Source organism: Micropterus salmoides, unplaced genomic scaffold, assembly GCF_014851395.1.
Source record: "Micropterus salmoides isolate LMB-PRFRI ecotype aquatic unplaced genomic scaffold, ASM1485139v1 Ms_hic_scaffold_3, whole genome shotgun sequence".
NCBI lineage: Eukaryota > Metazoa > Chordata > Actinopteri > Centrarchiformes > Centrarchidae > Micropterus > Micropterus salmoides.
In genome coordinates, this window is record NW_024042261.1 from 27178011 (window position 1) to 27194356 (window position 16346).

At 37.2% G+C, this 16346-nt stretch overlaps 1 protein-coding gene across 1 annotated transcript in view; it reads right to left on the bottom strand.

Annotated features, from left to right (window-relative positions):
• Positions 1–8319: 8319 nt before the first annotated feature.
• The window catches only part of LOC119883361 (CD166 antigen homolog A-like), a 37879-nt gene continuing 29852 nt past the window's right edge, over positions 8320–16346 (bottom strand). Inside the window, exons 9-16 of the mRNA XM_038693971.1 lie at positions 16002–16114; positions 15780–15906; positions 15152–15273; positions 12586–12718; positions 11792–11821; positions 11214–11325; positions 10062–10197; positions 8320–9960 (exon numbers count right to left, since the gene is read on the bottom strand). Coding sequence (XP_038549899.1) covers positions 10095–10197; positions 11214–11325; positions 11792–11821; positions 12586–12718; positions 15152–15273; positions 15780–15906; positions 16002–16114 — 740 coding nt within the window. The 3' untranslated portion in view covers positions 8320–9960; positions 10062–10094. The remainder of the gene's footprint in view (positions 9961–10061; positions 10198–11213; positions 11326–11791; positions 11822–12585; positions 12719–15151; positions 15274–15779; positions 15907–16001; positions 16115–16346) is intronic.

Consider the following 16346-nt stretch of genomic DNA (forward strand, 5'->3'; position numbering starts at 1 on the left):
GCTTGTTGCCATGGCAACTGTCAATCAAAAAATAAAGTACCCGGATGGACCAATGACGAATAAAATCTAACTGGCCAGACTTACAGGACACATATAAATCTGTGGTGTCCCTGTCTGTCTTTTTAACCGTGTTTGGCCTGTTACTATAATGCGGCAGAAATGAATGCTATGTTTATTTTTACAATTTAATACTACAATTTAAAGCCTTTTGTGATTGTTACTTTGTGATACCTTACTTCTCTCTGTTTGTTTTCCTATTTTGTCTGTTAAGATTTGCAGTCATCCAGGTCTCCAAGGAGGGTTAAATCAAGGGCAGCTGGACTTTGTTGAAGGTAGCCTACTTGATAAGTTTTCATCTCTCATTCACTCACTTTTCTTATTTATTTTTTTAGGTTTGGTGATTGGAAGAATGACTTAGCCAAAACTAATTTACTGATAGCGCCATTGCCATGATTATAAGGGTTTTAGAAATAGGCCTAGGTCTACTGCACCAGGGTCAGAAGCCCCCACCCAAATCATTTTGGCCAGAAAGCAAAAATAAGGTTTCTATTTATAATTATAATGTTTTATCTATTCAGATTAAGTTCAATATACTAAATATACTTTTTATGTAAAACACCTGTAGCCTATTTCCTCTTATAGTCTAAGCTACTTTTCAGTATTTGTAGTATAAAATCCCCTCTTTATGTTTCACTGTTGAGTTGCAGTGGAAGAATAGTAACAAAAACAGGGAAATCTGTAATAAATATAAACTATATTGTTGCAGAGAGGACTGTGGATTTTGTACCCCACACCTTATGTTGAAATCACTTTAGTAATGCATGTCTTAATGGCCAGTATGAACAAGAGGAATGAGTAGCTTATACCAAGACAAACCTGTTTCAGTGTAGGCCTACATATGGGCACCTGACTGTTGTTCAAAGACAAATCTGTAAACCTTACAGGCTTCAAGCTTTAGGTTTAGAGTTCGATCAAGGCTAAAAACAAAAATAGCCTACCTATTGCCACAGTTATTGAAAGAAGGAAACTTAGGCCAAAAGGTTAAAATTTGTTGGCCATACTTACAATTCAAAAGCAAATCAAAAACAACATGTCAGTGCAATATAAGAAATAAGCACACTTTAATTTTAGTAAGAAAAGATTAGGGCAGCTTTTCTGCTTTACAACTCTAACTCAATTGTATTGGAATTTAACACAAGCATTCTTAACATAAACTTTGTTGCTTTCCCAAAACACTCTTTATTCCATCTGTTATGGCAGTTTACCACCACACACAGCAATAGATTTTATTTCTCTGAATCCTCCAGTCACGAGAGGTTCAGGGAACATACAAGCTTACTAGCCCAATTTTAAATCATCAAAAAAGTGTTCAACCATTCAAACTATTTAGGGGCTGATTATTTACCACAGCAACAAAAAAAGTTACATCTACAGCTTTGATTAAAATATTTGAGCAGTTTATAACACTTATCACTGCAAAAGGTCTGGATTGCATTTTGGAAAATCAATAAAAATGTATTTCCTTATTGCACTTAAATACTACCTCAGTCAGTTGCCAAACATTTAGGCCTACTACATTTTGATGGCCAGGGATAGGGCTGGGCAATAAAACATTTATGATAGGATTAATTATCGCAATATAATTTTTCTCAATAACAATATAACAAATGTTCAATGAATGTTTGATTTAATTCATTTGAATCACCAACAAATTATTTTTTCTATTAAGATATTTATTTTGTTGAGAAAAAGATTTTACTTAATTTTCTCACGCATATTTGTAAGATTTCATCATAATAATTTTGAATGTTCTACCTCAGATTTGTAGTGTATTAGAAGTGTTTGTCATGTTCTGACCATGAAGAATAGTTTAAAACCACAATTGGTTTCTTCAATTTTCACTTTAAACTTGAAAGACATAATGCTTTGACATTTATCTCCATAATTATCAATATATGAAATTTTTTTAGGGTGACAACATTTTTGGCTATATCGCCCAGCCTTAGCCAGGGGTCAAAATGGCTTCTTTCATAACTTTGACCCCTGGTCAGCAGGTACTGCCTGTTGAATTGGGACACTAATAGACAGAGAAATGAATGGACGTAGCGGCTGTACACGCTTTAATAAAATGCTCCGATTGTATTTATGTAAATAAACTATTGTGGCCCATCTTTAAGGTGGTGTATGGCTGCCTGTTTGATAGTGATGCACAAACAAATACTGATAGTACTGGATCAGTGTCATTGTTTGTGCGGGCCAATTGCAGCAACTTTAATATATTTTTATATACATAGCTGCATGTAAAACATTTCTAGACATGGGAAAGATGAAGAGCATCTTGTTCTTGTGAAGTGTTCTGGGGCAGTTTCATGCTCTGCACATATGTCTATTAATCCATTAGTGGAGCAGAATGAATATATTTCACTCAACCCACTTTAAGGGTCCTCCCAAATTCATGGGACGTAAACTGAAGGCCATTGTAGCTCACAAGTTGTTCAGGGAAACCAAATCAACCAAACATTTCACACATTTGGATTCTAGCATCCTCAGATGAGCTCACAAAAAACACATAAATGTGTTGCTATGGCTCTTCCAGTCATTCTCGTGCCTCAGAACTTTTTTTCCCCTCTCTCTCTTTTCATAATAAGGGTAGATGTTAAATATTCCCATTTCCTTTGTGTTAACAAGTCACTTGGCTTCACTTCATTTAAAATGATTATATCGCTCAAATTTTATTTGTATAGCTCCTTTTGTACAGGTAAGTGCAATTCAAAGTGTTATACAGATGACTGACAAGTCAAGAGTACAAATGTAAACAGTAAAATAATTTGAGACTAATGCACACAAGAAATAAAATAAAATAATGAAATTGTAATAATCAAACTAATAAAATACATGATTAAATAAAATAAATAATAGCCATAAAACATTCTAATAAAGAAATGGGTTTTAAGGTTACTTTGAAAGATATCAACACTTTCAGCTGCTCTCACATCCTCAGGCAGACTTGTAAAAGGGCTGAGAGCTACACTTAAAGCTGCCTCACCAGAAGTTTTTATTGTGAACTTTAGAACACCTAAAAGGCTTGTGCCAGAGTCCTTGTTTATACATTGCAAGCATGTCAGACAGACGTAGGCTGGTACAAGACAACAAAGTGCTTTAAAGACAACTAAAATAAAAATTTAAACTGACAAGCAACAAATGTAAGGATTATAAAAATAGGTGTAATGTGTTCTCTCCTTCTGCTCCTTCTGGCAGCAAAATTCTGAATCAATTGTAATGAATCAATTGGGTAAACTTGATAGAGCATTGTAATAGTCTGGTCTGCTGGATATAAACATGAGCATCAGTTTCTCTGTAGCTCAGAGAGATAAATATTTCTCAGATGTTAAAAAGCAGATTTGATGACATGAGCTCTAAAGTTTAGTTCTCATTTAAAGACGACATCAAGTTTTCTTGACTGTCAGGTTGAATTTGCAGCCAGTTTCTCTCTCTTGTCCCCAACTCCTTTGGTTTCACCACGATGCTTCACAATTTCTTCTCCTGCCAGAAAAATAAAAGGTTTTAATCATATCTTTTACTTATGTAAAAGTAGCAATACCAGGGTGTAGAAATATTATGCTACAAGTAAACATCCTGCATTCACAATTTTACTTAAAGGTGTGGAATGCAATTCTAATCCCGATATATTTCTTTTTTTTGTCAAATTCAGTGAATATCTCCTCACAATCTGCTAGCTGTCCACTCTGTGTGCGCTTAAAAGAAAATCCGGTTTTTGTACACAGCCTTAGGAAACAAACAAAGTGGCTCGGGCCAAGCCACACTATTTCAACCATTCCAGCCATGATTTGTCATTTGTCTGGTAACGGTAAATGACATGCCGACTTTCAGCTTACTTTCTATTTCGCCAAGACATGCTGCTGTTTTGATGTTAGCTATAGTAGCACGCAAGTTTTTCTAAAAAGTTCAAAATCCTTCACTACAGTAATGCCGTTTACTTTTACCTTCTTTCCATGGTTAGTCCATAGCAGTCATTAAGGTAATCATCTTCTTCTGAGCCAAGACTTCACCCCAAAATGATGATTTCTCTATAAATGATTTAGCCAGGATTTTTTAACATAAAAGTTTCTACTCTGATTCTTTAAAAAAAGCATATAAATTTCAAGTGAAGCACAAAGTTTGTAAGATCATCTTCGGTTTGTGCATTTAAAATGCATGCATTACTGTTTGGTCGACTAGCTTTCACTTTCTAACCCACCACTATAGTCTAAGGGTATCCAGAGCAGAGTGTCTTTGAGCACTGTCAGTAAGTGATTCACCACACATTGTTACTTGTAGCCCGCAAAGGCAGTCTGCAATTCATGCAACCACAACACCCAAACCCCAGCAGTCACCAGGGAGACCCTAATGCACACAAAGCACCAGAAAACAATGTTTGGCTAGATGAATATATGATAACAGTTAAAGCCCACAGAAATAAAATACCAAGCACATGCAGTTTACCCATGTTTTCCCATCCTACCTGCTATCCTGAGAAACACAGAGGCCCTATAAGTGACAGTGAGCTATGCTATTTTTCTACAGTACATCAGTGCAAAATAGGGTGATTAGGATGTCAGATGCCATAAAATAACTAATGCCATTTTATGCAACCTTATACTTCTATTCCACTACATCTCAGAGTCAGAAATTGTACTTTTTACTGCATTTCTCCTATCCAGGGAAATTCACCTATCTCCAAATTTGATTTTGAATTTGAATTTTTTCTACTTTTTTTTGAAAGGTTCTGAATACTTCTTCCACCTCAACAAAGAAAAACAATGATAGCACATAGAAGATCACAATCAAAGAAAACAATACTAACCCCCCCAAAAGTGATTTGTACATAGAAAGAAGGGGGTATACACTTTCTTCTGTGTAACAATGCATATGTGGGCTTATCACCACTGCAGTTTCCTCGACCATGTGAAAAAAATTTCGGAAACTGATTTCACTAAAATAAGTTAGTCAGTTCCTGATGTCAACAAGTGCTGTACTTGAGTTTGTTGGGCTTCACTGAGTTAGTCTAAATTGTGTTTAATCTGCAACACAACTTTACTCTGAAGTTAAACCAGCTTGGTCACATTAGAGGTTTAATTAAAAGAAATTGGTTTAGTGTTAAATCTAAGATTAATCTTACACTTGTCTGGGAAAGGTTTTTGTTCATTTGGGTTTAAAAGGACAATTTAGACTAGGACCTAGATTTAATCCCTACCAAAATATTTCCTAAAAATAAAGTTACACCAAATCATGACATCATTATTGTCACAGCCATGGAAAAGAAAACAGCTGACCATATATAGAATAAATAGTTTCAGTGTAGTGCATTGCAAGTTCCTCTAAATCCACCTGAAGCCTTTGGCGCACATATTCTTTTCATCTTTTCTTTGGCTGTCAGAGGACATACAGTACTTATTGAAGGCCACAGAGGTATTGGATGTAATTATGTTTTGTTATGATCACAAAATAATTATTTAGAGACTATTGTGTTTGAAGAACATGATATAGCCTACGGTTATAATTGTGACGGATGTATCTCAAAACATAGAGGAAAGAAATGATGACCATTTGAACACAAACCAGCGAGATTCTTGTGTGGTAATCTTCAATAATGGACAAATCGACTGTGTAAGTGTTTGTAAATGTTCCAGTTGTTTCTACACCAGTGACTTTACATGTCAGCCACATGTTAAAAATAAGTGATCACACTTTTAAAATAAGCCTGTTAACAATATAATGGTACCACGTTGGTTTTGAGTACCAATAGTGGTGTTGCCTCCCTGAACCTCAGTGTGTTCAAAATAACAGCCCTATGTCTGCAACGCTCATCAGCGGTCAGAAGCGCCGATCTTTCCAGTTAACACAAAAACGTCACATTCCAGTTAACATAAAAGTCCACTGTGTATCCTATATGCTGAGATATGAGTACAAAAAATCTACTGTAACAGATTCTTCTTCTGTAGTATATTATTTGACCACAGGATGGCAGCAGAAGCTCATATTGGTTGGTATTCAGCAGCCCATTTGGTAATAATGTCTATGCCTATGATGATGATGCCTTTTTTTGGGGGGGAGATTGGGTACAGTGAGCATCTACTGACTGAGTAGAGGCTGGTTGAAGGTATTGACTAATCATAAGCAGTAGCTAAGACTGGACTCAACCTGTGTAAATGACCATGCATCATGTGATTATCAAGTAAATGTACATGTAAATGTGTTTTTAGATTGTGTGAAAGAAGTTAATTTATATTTCCAGTTGAAGTAAAAACAATGCAGAACCAATCTGATCAAACATTCCTGCCTTTTCTGTTCATGAATGTGCTCACAGGCCTTTTCCACATTGGGCTGTGGGCTTTTCAGTGAATTTAATTGTGTTTCCATGATGGTGTCTATTGTGACAATGCTAAAGCTGCTGCAGAAACACCAGCACTGATATTGATATTGTTTCGCACAGTGTAAAAACACAGTGTGGAAATACTGCATTCAAAATTTTTCTTGAGTAAAAGTACAGAAGCAAAGTACATTTTAAGTATCAAAAGTAAAATCATTAATTTTACAGAATCCACCATGTTGAATGTTATATTTTTCTACAGTATCTCACAAATGTGAGTACACCCCTCAAATTTTTGTGAATATTTGATTATATCTTTTATTGTGACAACACTGAAAAAATGACACTTTGCTACAATGTAAAGTAGTGAATTTACAGCTTGTAAAACAGTGCAAATTTGCTGTCCCCTCAAAATATCCATCACACAGCCATTAATGTCTAAACCACTGGCAACAAAAGTGGGAACACCCCTTAGTGAAAATGTCCAAACTGAGCCTCAGCATGGTGGCCAAGACCATACAGCGGTTCAACAGGACAGGTTCCACTCAGAACAGGCCTCGCCATGGTCGACCAAAGAAGTTCAGTGCACGTGCTTATCCAGAGGTTGTCTTTGGGAAACAGACGTATAAGTGCAGTGGGTGAAGGTGTCAAGGCATCAGATTGGTCTGGTCTGGTGCAGCATAAGTGCTGCCAGCACTGGGGAGCTACAGTTCACTGAGGGAACCATGAATGCCAACATGTACTGATAACGACCCCAAACACACCTCCAAGACAACCACTGCCTTGCTAAAGAAGCTGAGGCTAAAGGTGCTGGACTGGCCAAGCATGTCTATAGACCTAAAACCCTATAGAGCATCTGTGGGGCATCCTAAAACAGAGGTGGAGGAGCACAAGGTCTCTACATTTAGCTGATGCTTTTATCCAAAGGTATACATGTCAGAGGTCACATGCCTCTGGAGCAATTAGGGGTTAAGTGTCTTGCTCAGGGACACAATGGTAGACGGGTCACTGTGGGGAATTGAACTTGGGTCTCTCACACCAAAGGCATGTGTTTATCCATTACACCATCACCATTCCCGTGTCTCTAACATCCACCAGCTCCATGATGTAGTCATGGGGGAGTGGAAGAGGTCTCTGGTGGCAACCTGTGAAGCTCTGGTGAACTCCATGCCCAAGAGGGTTAAGGCAGCGCTGGAAAATAATGGTGGCCACACAAAATATTGACACTTTGGGCCCACTTAGGGGTTTACTCCCTTTTGTTTTTTGTTTAGACATTAATGGCTGTGTGATGTATTATTTTGTGGGGACAGCAAATGTACACTGTTATACAAGCTGTTTAATATAGTACTTGTAGTAAATGTAGTTACTGGTTCATGGTAAAGACATGGGTTTTAATCTGATATGATCACAAGCGGCTTATGCACATCTCATACCTATCCATCCATCTATTTGTTTCCCAGGTGTCTGCGATCACACTGGCAACAGGATGAGAAGATTAGGTTACTGTTTCCTGACACAACACCTGCCTTGAAATCTGACGTCTAGTTTCTAAAACTGTCAGGCTTGCAGGTTCTTGTTAAGGAACCGATTTCTGTTAGAAGGTGGCATCCTGATGTTGTAGATTAAAAAACATATTAGTCAAATCCAAAATCCTGATCAGTTTTGTGCATAGAGATATTTGACATAACACATATAGCAGAAAAAAGGCATCTATTAAAATAGTTGATGAACCAAAATATAGGAAATCTAATTCTAAAATACTTATATATATATATATATATATATATATATATATATGCTGTATTTTCTACAATATTCATTTCAATCATATACCTTATCATCCCAGAAGTTCTCTGGATGTGTGCAAGTGAAAAACATGTCTGAACTGTGTTGCTTTTTATTTCAAAAGATGACCAAATGAAAAACACGAAGACTTTAACAACATAATATTCAGTGGGCATAACTTTTCCAAATGTACACTTTATTTTAAACAAAAGTACAAAAAACAAACATCAGGTATTTACAATACTTGCATGGCAATGTTTACTTTCTTTGGTCATTCTTCCAATTTGATGATTTTAAACAAGGTAGGCAACAAATAGCTAGAAGGTCTGCAATGATTACATGCTGAATCTATATTCAACCAGACGCTGAGCAACCTACTGATGACTCAAATTTCATTAAATATTTTGTAAAGTCTGCAAGCAATTTATTTATCAACGATTTGAATCCAAGTCATGAATTATGTGACAATTATTGAATTAGTCTACCAGGACATTTTATCTTGTACAATATAAATAGCAAAAAGAAAATTAAAACTACACACTTCACAATTACATCCCGGTCTTGATACATTTTCCAATTTAGTAAATGCTCTTGACGGACCAAAATTGTGACATGTACAGCTGCGCGTATTCCATCGTATTCTACACAAATCTGACATGAAAACATGAACCCTAGTGCACATCACAAACTGAAGCAATTACAGGTAGATTTTCAAAAGAAGCCAAACATACAACGGCTACTTTGACACAAACATTGTGTCCTCTCTGGGTGCTCCATTACTAAAATGATGCCATAGCTACAGAATAAACAATCATACCAGAGATGGAGCACACATTGAGTATTCACTTACAGCCTTGACAGGTAAGCTAAAAAAAAAATCCTTTAACGTCTACAGGCACAAGAATTTTTTCTTGGGAAAACAAACTTTGTGTAAAACAATCTGTGCAGCCAAACTAAAGCCAGTAAAATGAGTTATGCTATACATTCCCTCAACAATCTACCTGCTTGTGTTTTACAGTGGTTATGTTGAATGTACAGTACATAAAAAAGATACAGGCAAAATGATTCATTTTCATCTCCTGGTTACTTTGTAAAGAGGTACACACAATTAAAGAACAAAAAAAACATAACATGTAACAACCAAAGAACTCTGTGGCACATCTCCTACTTCCTGCAATGCAACATGTAAATCATATTACCATCTATAACTAATGCAGGGTATGACAATATACCCTTAGCCCTTTCAGGAAGTTCATCTCAATTTCAACATGTTTTTACGCCTGAATGAAGAAATAAACACATTTAGTACAATGATGTTGAAGGCAAAGGTTGTCTGGACTGTGATGACATGAAACTAAGAAGGGATGGCGGTGATGTCCCTCGGTTCCTGCTATTTGTCTCAGAGGGCCAAAGAGTCAAACACAAACTAATGGAGGCCTACACATCCTTACAGCAAAGGCAACTGGTCTAGTAGTAATTTTACTCGCATTAACTGACAAAACCAAAAAGATCTGCATTTTCTCAGTTTCCCAAATTCCATTCTAACAAACATGTATCCTAATAGTAGACAAATTTACACGTTATCAGTAGTGCAGACAAGTTATGTATATCACATACAGTATCCATTCTTTTTTTCTTTTTTTTTTTTTTGAATGGATGAGGAGTTGGGGGGTTTAGATATGCTTTTTAGTAAAATTCTCCCTGAAACCAAATCCAAACCATCTTCATCCCAATATACACTTGCCCCCCCCCCTCCCCCCCCAAAGACAGAGGTGAAGAGAAATGTGCAAAGTTCCATGTTCTCACTGGAAAGAAAAAATTGAATGAAAACAATGTTATTCAAAGGAGAATGACTTTGTTATTCTTTATTTAGACATATGATGGAAATTTTTTTGTTTTTTTCTACCTTTCACACTCCTGAAGGGTGGTTGCCGTTTCTTTACACCTCAGCTTTTTGACTGTTCTCCTCCACTTTCTCCTCCAGTTTTTTCTCCTCCTCAGAAGACCCGTTCTCCTTTTCACCAGTCTTCCAGCTTCCTTGCCTGTTTAGAATAAAACATTGTTACCTAACATGCTGATATCCTTCCCTCGAAAGTCATTTGTATAAAACATACTAAATGTACACGGTAAGAAGCTGTGTTGAAAGGGTTGGATACCAGGTGGGCGAAACTGCCCCAGTGCCCCTACACGGCCTAGCCACTGAGGTGAATTGTTTTATTTTTTTTGTTAATTCAATTAAAAGAGTAGCCAAAAGTTAGATGAGAAAATCAATACCTCTATAACTGTCCGTCAAATATGAAACGGAGGCCAGCAGTAGGTTCACTTAGCATATCATATAGACTGAAACTACAGAGAAACACCTAGCCTGGCTCTGTCCAAAGGTAAAAAAATATCTGCCTACCTGCACCTCTACAGCTTACTTGTTTAATCTGAACAAAATCTGAAGTTATGGTTTTACAGGGGGACGGTTGTGCTGGACTTTTTCTTGGCCGGGAGCAGAGACTTCCTGGAGTCTTATCATCACTACCAGGTTTCCTGGCAAGCAAGTGCAGACTCCAGGAAGTAAATCAAGTAACTGACTAGACACTTAAACCCCTTAAAGCTACAACTAGTTTTCACTAGCTAGTTGTCTGCTTCTGTTTCCAGTCTTTGTGCTGAGATAAGCTAACCATCTGCTGGCCCCAGCTTTTAGTCCGGTTGTTAGAAACTGTCTAGACCTAAATTGCCTCATGTTCTGTGCTTAATTGTTTTCTTCTGCCATAAGACTTCTCATACGTACACATATTGGTTCAGCTGGCCACAAAATATATAAAATAACATTTATCTTATATAATATATGTATAATATTTTAATCATGTGTCTAAATGTATCAAATAATAAAGCATGATTTGTTCTTTTTGAAACAACTGGAAGTTGTGTATATAATGAGAGGAGGCTTAGATGAATGTAAAATTGGTTCGTACAATTAAAAGTGAGAAAGCTATTGAAATTAAAAATATATTCGCTCATTGAGCAACAATCAGCTTGATTTATAGAAAGGTTAATGTTGAATTCTTACTTGGATTTCTTCATGTAGACCAAGTATGCAAGGCCTATAACCACGGTGGCGACGAGGAGACCGACTACAATACCAACCACCAACTTGGTTTGGTCGCTATCATCTGATTGGTCTGTAACAAAGATGAAAATTGAAGCATCAGAGACTTGGGAGACACATTTCAGTATGAAACTCTGGCCTCAATGCATATGAATATAGGGAAGGAAAAAGTCATTATGCAATAAATGCATTGATGAGTGGACACATCCGCACTGTACATGGTCATGACTCACTGAGTTAAATGCTAATGACATATTATTCTCAGTTTATGATTTCAGCCAGTGGGATTACGGACAATGTGGACATTTTGTCAGGATGCTGGTAGCTCCATTCCTCTTATTCCTTCATATCTTTATTTTATTAATGGAAACACACTGTCCAAAGATTGATTTTGCAGTTGTAGAGTCCAAGGTGATGATAAAGGTAAATATCTCATCAAGAGCCTTCTTTCAGCGAGCAACAATTGATTCCCCCATAGTCTTTACTCACCCCCCCACCCCCCACCGTTTCCTACAAGCAAGAAGACTGCTACAACTTACCTTGTTTATCCATTCTCACCTCCTCAAATACTGAAATCAGATATAAAATAAAATTAACGTCCAACCAAAAGAAAAACAAAAACAAAACAAGAATGATGTCTAGAAAAAATACTACTAATCTACTTCTATTGTACGTATGCATGCAAGTAGTTCAAAGAGGAAACAGATCCAGCATCCCAACATACAAACACTGAGTGAGGGGGGAAAGAGAGGTGAAATGTTGTCTCAAACACACAGGAATGAGTAAGCAAGAGAGCAAAGGCACTGCACGCACAGTGTGCACAAAGTACATGCATCAATTACATGTTGACAGTGATGTGGTGACAGTAAAAAGGATAGGCCTTCACTCAGTGATCATTAACCACCAATATAACGAAACAGAAACCTGTCAATACCTGAAAAGCATAAATTATTTTTGCTTCAAATTTTTAAATAATGCATTTATTGATGCTTTGTTTTGACAATGTCTTTTCATGCTTTTCTTTTAATGCTCGTCTTTCTCTAAAATGTTGTATTAAAGTAAACTGATTGGTTGATTATACAAAAGTATACAAACAAAACGGTTTACGTCTGCCCAATATTGTGATTTTTTAAATTCACAGATTAAAAAAATCCTAAATTAGGTTCATTTACCCTCAAAAACACATTTGCTAATTTACTGTAGTTTTAGTTAAGAATCTAAACATTATGTAAGTCAACATGCAGACAGAAAGAGTTAGTGAGCAGAGTAGGAAAACATCCATAAAGGAAGATTACGGAGAGACTGGAGGACTATACTACCATGTTGTACTTACAGGATGATACATTTATAGCTCTGGTATCCACACCAAACTCATTAGACACCGTACAAGAGACAGTCAGATTTGCAGTAGGCACAACTGTGATCTTGTGTGTTATCTTTCCGTTGATGAAGGGACTCTCATCAAGCTGAACAAAAACAAAAACACAAATGTTAGTGTTTACATATCTGACCTTACTCTGTTGGATCTAGAAATTTGCCCCAGATTGTAAGAAGTGTATATTTTGTACCGCTAGGGGGCAACGTTGTATTAATACATGACTCAGCCTTTCCATGACAAAGACACAGCGTGTGCCTGTGGGATGTAGACACTTGAGTCTCAGAGGAAAATCTCAGACACAAAGACAAACTGCCAACACCCTTTTCACATCCTCTACATATACAAGAGGATGTGGCAATTTTGTAAATACCCATTACTGAGCCTGTATTCAAGCCGTACATTATTCTCTCTGAATAGACTCAAAAGGATGCAATGAGAAGATAAAAAATAAACTTTGACTGAAATGTAGTAATGTTTGTTATCTCCGCAATGTATTGTCCTTTGATGAAAGAGTTGTGTGCACCTTTGGAGTTGATTAATTATTACACACAGGTTTAGGTTTTCAGGTTATTTCTGAAGTTAGACACTGACTGAAAGGGCTGAAAAGAATGTGTAACCATCCTACACACACCCTCAGGTTGATGTGTAATTCAAACTGCTTCACTGAGTGTTTCTACTATCAGTGTGCACACAGGTACACCACAGAAACAAAAGGAAAAAAAGGCCCATTAAAAAATTGTCTACAGCACAGTCTGGTGCAAAATACTGTGTTTTTTGCTCAACCACCTAGAAATGTTTGGACTAGATAAGTTAAAAAGTGTGACAGCTGGGCAAAATACTAACAGTGCAACCTGCTATACACATAACAGGGAGTATTCACTCACTCTGCAGTAAAGTGTGAATAGAAAAAGTAAAGCATGAGCTGTCTCAGGACCAAGACACGGGCAAACAGTGGATTGTTTTGTTTCCTCACAGAGTCCAAGCGGATGATGCTTCTGTTTAGTCACATCTTCACATCTCTGCTGATGTTACACATAGGTTTGTTTTGAGGAGAACAGTGCCATTATATTTAAACAACCACATGCGCATCTCAGTGGTTTGTCTTCACTGCTTAAAGAACAATTTATAGCATCTGGGCGTTCAGTGAAAGAACAAGTGTATTTACAGAAGTTGTTTGATGAACCAGACATAAATAGCTCTATAGTTAATCAAAGTGTATCGCCAAATTAAGCCAAAAGTGGTCTTCCATTCACCTGCTGCAGATAGAAACTATCTACAAAATGTCTTGGCTACTTTGTTGACAACATTTAGATGCTTTTTCCTAAAGATGCTGTGACAATCCTGCTGCCATCTTACACAGGAAGACAATTTGTCAGAACAGGAATTTCTATGACAACCACTGTTGATTTATCAGCAAAAGAATGATGAATAAAGGGAAAAAAAGATCAGAAATACTCAAATCATTTTAAAGGATGTGTCTTTTGAAAACTTGGTTTCAGCCTTTAGTGTGTTTCTAGGTAGTCGGAGGACCTGAAGAATTTATGGGATGTGTGGTCACTTGTTGAAGCTGATATCCATCTTGTTTATTTAACCAATACATCATTAAATTCAACTGTGTCGGTTGACAAACGTTAACAAGTGCATGGGGGAAACTCTCCCTCCATAATCTGCAACTGAGAAATTGGCTTGTTGGGTTGCAACTATCCTAGATGACACTAAACTAGTGAGTGCAGTAGTGGGTGTCAATAAGTGAAAAGATACAGATATCAGTTTTAAAGTTATAATCCTTGAGATTTCGATGAAAACAAACCCATTTTAATACAATGTATTATGTGCATTTTTCAGCAATATCCATTAAATGTATTTATAATCATCAATTACCTCTCTGTATGGCAGTTTTCATTGTTAGTGGCAGAGTCCGCCATTCTCATGCTCCATTCAAACTGCCTGCCTAGGATTGCCAGCAAGCGGTGCAGCATGTAATCCAGCTTTCCTATTAGTAAAATTACTCAAAAACTTCTTAACCTCTTTATTAAACCATGATTTTGCTTGGTTGTGCTGTAAACAGATACACCAGTTGCTCCTCTGTTGTATTCCTGACAAAGCAGCTGCTCAAGAAGTGTTAGCTGCAGTTTTAAACCACACTTAATGGTAATCACAGGTGTCGCTAAATCCACCAGGACTGAAATCTTGAGGATTTTAACTTTAGACTGTGCTTTTTTTCCATCCATTATCATCAAAGTTAGTTCTTATGTGGCAATAATATGAATAATTACATTTATAATTACATTAATACTGTATTTTTTGTTATTATACTGTGTTTCCTCAAGCCAAAAGGAACATTCAATTTTCTGTGTGCAGGTACAGAAGGTGTACATGAAAAAATTAAATGTGATGAATAAATGTATGTGCAGTTTATACATTTATACATACGACCTTTAGAAATTGTAACAATTATTGGTGGGAGAATTTCATGTAATGATGATGAGGGCTAATCCTGCAAGAGTGTGAGTGTGCATACCGAGGTGCCATTGATGCTCCAGAAAAAAGCTGGCTTTGGAGAACCTTCAGCCTCACAAATCAAGACTTTGTGTTGGCCGTCGACACCGAGCTGTTTGGACAGCTGTCTGATAACTGGAGCACCTGCAACAGGACGTAACCCTTCAGATACATCTGAATGAGAAAATCATTTTGTCATGGCTGCATTTCATCAGTTTGCTTTCTTTCTGAGAGATAGATGAGAATATGGACACCTGTCACTCTTGTGTGAATGTAAATATAGAGCCACAGCCAGCAGCTGGTTAGCTAGGAAAACAGCTAGCCTGGCTCTGTCCAAAGGTCCATAAGTGTAAAAACGCCAAGTTGTAGTTGTTAATACTTACTACTAGAGTCTCTGTGGTTGCTTGGCTATCCCCCATGCAACCACAAAAAGTCGTTTTACACAGTTTTTGTATACAACATGTTCTTTCATGAGCTTTAGGGGTATTTTTTAGGCAGATCTTTTTTGGCACAGAGTCAGGCTAGTCACTCTAAGCTCTAGCTTTGTGTTTGCCATAGAGACATGAGAGTGGTATAAGATTTCAGCAACAATTAGCAACAAAGCAAAGCGAATAAGCGCATTTCCCAAAATCTTTCCTTTAAGCCCGTACCTTCAACAACCAGGTCAAAAGCAGCTTTTCGGCTGAGGAGTCCCACCGTCACCTCACATTCATAGAGGCCAGAGTCCGAGTAAGTCACCTTGGTAAATCTGGGCACTTTGTCCAGTTTAACATTATCCTAAATTAAATGAAAAGAATATCAGCACTGTCAATAATAAGGACATAATGTGTCATTCATTTGTTGGCTTCGTTGTGTAAAAGATTGGATTTTACCTTTGTCCAGGAGACCTTTGATTCTCCTGAGGCATCAATATGGAGAGTTACATCTAAGGCCTCACCAGCATTCTTGATGATATTTCCAGAGGGGCTTAGATTGATGTCTAGGTCTAAAAAGGGTGGAGAGGATAGTGAAAAGATGGTTCAGAGACCTGACAAGGGTCAAAACATTGCTGTTGTTAACCATACAACCCTGCAATTGGCTCACGGCCCTGCTGAAGCAGCTGATTAGAGGCAGTGTGGTTGACACTTTTCTCAACAAAGCACAGCAAGACAGGTAGGCTGGCAAAGAGAGATAAAAGGACTTTCTTTTCTCTAGCAAACAATTTTCAATGTCATAGT